At 38.3% G+C, this 4,341-nt stretch overlaps 1 protein-coding gene across 1 annotated transcript; it reads right to left on the reverse strand.

Moving 5' to 3' along the window:
- Positions 1 to 3,285: 3,285 nt before the first annotated feature.
- LOC308381123 (protein ripply2-like) lies at positions 3,286 to 4,097 on the reverse strand (the record flags this gene model as incomplete). Its single annotated transcript, XM_080858639.1, has 3 exons — positions 3,286 to 3,445; positions 3,624 to 3,691; positions 3,942 to 4,097. The coding sequence occupies 3 exons, from the start codon at positions 4,095 to 4,097 to the stop codon at positions 3,286 to 3,288; spliced, it is 384 nt and encodes a 127-aa protein (XP_080714765.1).
- Between the last annotated feature and the right edge of the window lie 244 nt (positions 4,098 to 4,341).

Consider the following 4,341-nt stretch of genomic DNA (forward strand, 5'->3'; position numbering starts at 1 on the left):
CTCACTGTCTATTAGCACGTCACATTCTTTCTCTTTCTCTCTCTCTCACACACACACATAATGCATAGACATGGCACCCTGTGTCTGCACCAAGGTTATTATCATTATTGAAAACTAACGAACGTTTTGAAAACTAACTGACGTTATTGAAAACTAACTAACGTTTTGCAAGCAAAAAATGAAGCTTCCCTGACTGGCCCCCCCCTGGTCTGTTGCATTCCGCGTTAAAGACTAAAACTAATACTGAAAATAATACAAACTAAACTCAAACTAAGTATTTTCAAAAAAATAAAAAAAATAAACTAGCAAACCCGCTTTAAAAACGAATTAAAACTAAACTCAAATTGAAAACAAAAAGCCAAAACAAAATAAAAATAAAAACTAGTGAAAAATTCTAAACTATTATAACCAGCTATCTGCGCCGCCCTGCTATAGCCTTTACGTTTAAATGCAATAGAAATAGCATTTTCTTGACACAGCTTCGTGTATACGCGATAAAAATAGATCTCCAAAATGTGAGTGTGAATGCGGGTTCAGGCACAGACCCACTGTCTTTTATCACCTTTACCTGTGTCAGATTACTCACACACACACACACACACACACACACACACACACACACACACACACACACACACACACACACACACACACACACACACACACACACACACACACACACACACACACACACACACACACGTTGGCACACATGTCTTGTAACCTCTGTACAATGAAAGAAGACCAAAACCAAGACACTTTGGTTTGTTAGTTGAATATTACAGTATTTCTCTGTTCCTAAAACACATTTTTTCAAAACATGCCTCGGTTTCTCTGAACACTAAACCCAAGTGCCAACTCCCTAAACCAATTCTGCTAAACTTTAAGCACAATTCTCTGCTTTAAACACAGATTTCAATTGTTAACCGCACTTTCTTCAAACCACAACACACAATTCTCTGCTTTAGACACAGTTTTCAATTGTTAACCACATTTTCTTCAAAACCCTAAATACCATCCTCTCTACTTTGCATGCTTCATCAATGCCAAAACCTCCTTGTGTTCAAACAGAAAACACTGCTAATCAAATGACAAAACTTCCATTTCCAAAGCTGTTGTGCAATTTGAAATCAAAACTTTAGCTCCTATTTTGGAGAACAATTTATGGCAACATTGAAGTGAGTGGTGATCAGAGGGGCAGAGGAGTGAGAGTAAGAGGAGGAGGAGGAGGAAAATGATGAAGAGGAAGAGCAAGACGGAGAGCCATTACTGTATCTCTGATGAGATTCAGGCCAATGTGTTCAACCATGTGGTCAACATGGGTTTGACCATGCAGGAGGCTGGCAAGGCTGGCCAGAGGGTTCAACCAAACATAAGCCGCTTCTCAGTTGCACCGATTCTCCGGACATTCAGAAGAGAGAATGGGTAAGAAACACTACTATGACAGTAAAACACTAGTTTGAATGCCTTACTGTATCAGGAGCATAGTATTCTTGTATTTGTATCTGTAGAATATTTTACATTGTACTGTATTTGTAAAATTACAGTATACGTAAACAAATACAAAGTGCAACCATTGATGACCAAGACATATTCCTAAACATCAATACAAAGAGCCTAGCCACAGTGGACCATGTTCTAAGGCAGAACATCTCGAGAATGAAGCAGGTGTACAGGGTGCCTTTTGACAGAAACTCTGATAGAGTCAAACAATTACAGTATGATATGACTATGTGCAAGTAAGTCATATACGTTTCCACAACTGATTACGTCCTATCAGCACAGAAACATTACTGTACTGTATTGTAATCCAATCAAATGTTCAAATCAAACTTTATTTTCAGATGTTTCACAACACAACAATTGTCGATATTGTCTTGAGCAAGAACAGGATGCAGTCTAGTTTTTTTGTCCTTTTATTATTTTACATTTTTCTTTCATTTTTGAGTTAAAACATTATACAGTTACAATATTTTACAACAGAAGAAAGCGTACAGTAACACTGGAGATGAAAAGGCATAATACTCCTGATAAGGCCTTCATACTAGTGTTTTCCCATTTCATAGTAGTGTTTTCCATTGAGCACATCAGTGTTCAATCAATGCTTAGAATGTCTACTCAAATAATGGTCTGTGTTTGTTGTTTGAAAACAAAATGCCCTTTTGAGGTGATATAATAGTGTTTTGAAACCAAAGTGTCATTTTGCAAGAGATATAAAGGGTTTTGCATTTTGTGTGAGTGGTTTTGGGATTTGTGTTTAGAGCTAAGAGAAACCGAGGCATGCTTTGAAAAAATGTGTTTTAGGAACAGAGAAATACTGTAGTTAAACCTTAAGTAAGGCATCTTTTTGGAGGAGTCTCCAGGCCCAGTGGCCTAATGGATAAGGCATCAGCCTCCGAAGCTGGGGATTGTGGGTTCAAGTCCCATCTGGGTCGAGGCAAGAAGTCATGATGAACATTTAAGGCAAAAGTTCAGAGTTCCAAGAAGTGAACATAACTTGACATTTAATTCATGTGAGTTGGACTAGCTTGTGTCTGACAGACTTGTGTTACAAATCCAGGCTGTCAAATGTAATGGGCCATGCATGAAACCTTGCATACTCACTCTGGCACTAGTTTACCCGCACACTCCAATGCTTTCCACTCTTCTGACAACGAAAAGAAAAGAATGAGTACCTAGCAGTAAGAGTTAACTCAGACCCAAAATGTCAAAGGTTCAACCCTTGAAATTCTCAAGTGTGGCTGAAACGGACCTTTAATTGATTATAAATCAGTTGTGATTGTTTTTCACCAAATAATATAAAATAATATGAGTGAAAAGTAACTTTTGTGTGAAAAATTTGTAACGTTTGGAATTGACCTGGGCGAGAAACAAAGGATTTTGTAATTGTTCTCTGATTGTTCAAAAAGCTTTGTTCTGCTCCCCTTATTCTAGGGAATTTCACCCCCCAAATTGATTTAAAGATTAAAATAAAATGCACAGGTAAAACATCAACTTCACCATAAACTAGGTTTAGTAGTCTATATATTTAAATCTTTCATTTATAAAATAAGCAAGAGCGAATACAACAATTTGTAAGATGAAAAATAATTTATTGACAAGCTTCCTTTGGATATTTTAAAAATAAATAATAATGCTTCCAAAGAACATGATACAAAAATTAAAAAAGTTTTAAATAAACAGGTTTCCATATGGAGTCATATTTACATTTTTGTACAGAAAAAATAAATTAGAAAATAAATTAGGCCCGATCTACAAAGTCTTCTATCACATCAGAAGTACATTTTAGTTAATTTCTTTCTCGTCCTCCTCGTCACTGTCCTCGTCTTCCCCACTACTGCAGTCGGCATATGGGCAGATGGTCGCCTGGACGGGGTAGTTCCGGAGTAGCACCTCTGCATCCTGGTACAGATAATCGAAGCATCGCGATTTCGGCCAGAACAACCTATCAAAGATTACAAGTTCGAGTTAGACATCGCCGCCTATAATGCTATTACATTTAATAAGCTACTAATGAGTAGTAACAAAGGCAGAGAGAGGGGAGATACACATTTAGATAGATGAGCCTGAATATAGAAAATGGTTTAAAGTGAAAAATGGTTTTCAAGAACATAATCGCTTACTTTACAGGGTGGGACATGCCGTTGGGTTTATTTCCATTGGGTAATTCAGCAGAGGTGTTGGTATAAGCCTGAAATAGACACAAAAAAGCATGAGCATTTGACGAGTAAACGATGCAAATGACAATATATGTGACGGCTACTTTTTAAAGAAAGAATTCCTTTTAATATTTATTTCTGTTCATTCCATTCACCTTCATTTGTTAGTCGTTAATCAATTGATTCGTTTATATTAAATTGCATAGGTTGTTAAATACAGAGGAGTGTTTCCTTCTGTGTGTAAAAAGCAAATTTGACCAGTTTTTAATCCAGTTAACTTACCGAAAGCGAGCCCATCTTTTGCCCACACTGCTCTGGTGTCCATGGTCTCCAAAACAGGTCGCGCTCTTGCACCACGTTTTCACTGATGTATCCAGCACGAGAGATAGGCCTACTTGTAATCTCCTTAGTTCCAGTCTGACAGGTAGAGTGTTCCATAGTTCTTGCGAGTTGAACGTGCGTGTTTAGTCCTCAGAGTCTGTGGTGCATGTGTCCACGAGCCGGGGCAGCGTGCAATTTATACTGGAAACGCCAAATTGTGCCTTGACACCTTCACGCTGGCAGGCGACGCGTGCTACGAAGGAGCGCCAGCATGCGCCACAAGCGGGAGTGTGTTGAAGTGTCAACTGCGCAAATGGTCGCACTCCACACTAGCGTTTGTTGTGTTGTGACCATTACTTAT

Source organism: Sprattus sprattus (genome assembly GCF_963457725.1).
Source record: "Sprattus sprattus genome assembly, chromosome: 2".
Classification (NCBI taxonomy): domain Eukaryota; kingdom Metazoa; phylum Chordata; class Actinopteri; order Clupeiformes; family Clupeidae; genus Sprattus; species Sprattus sprattus.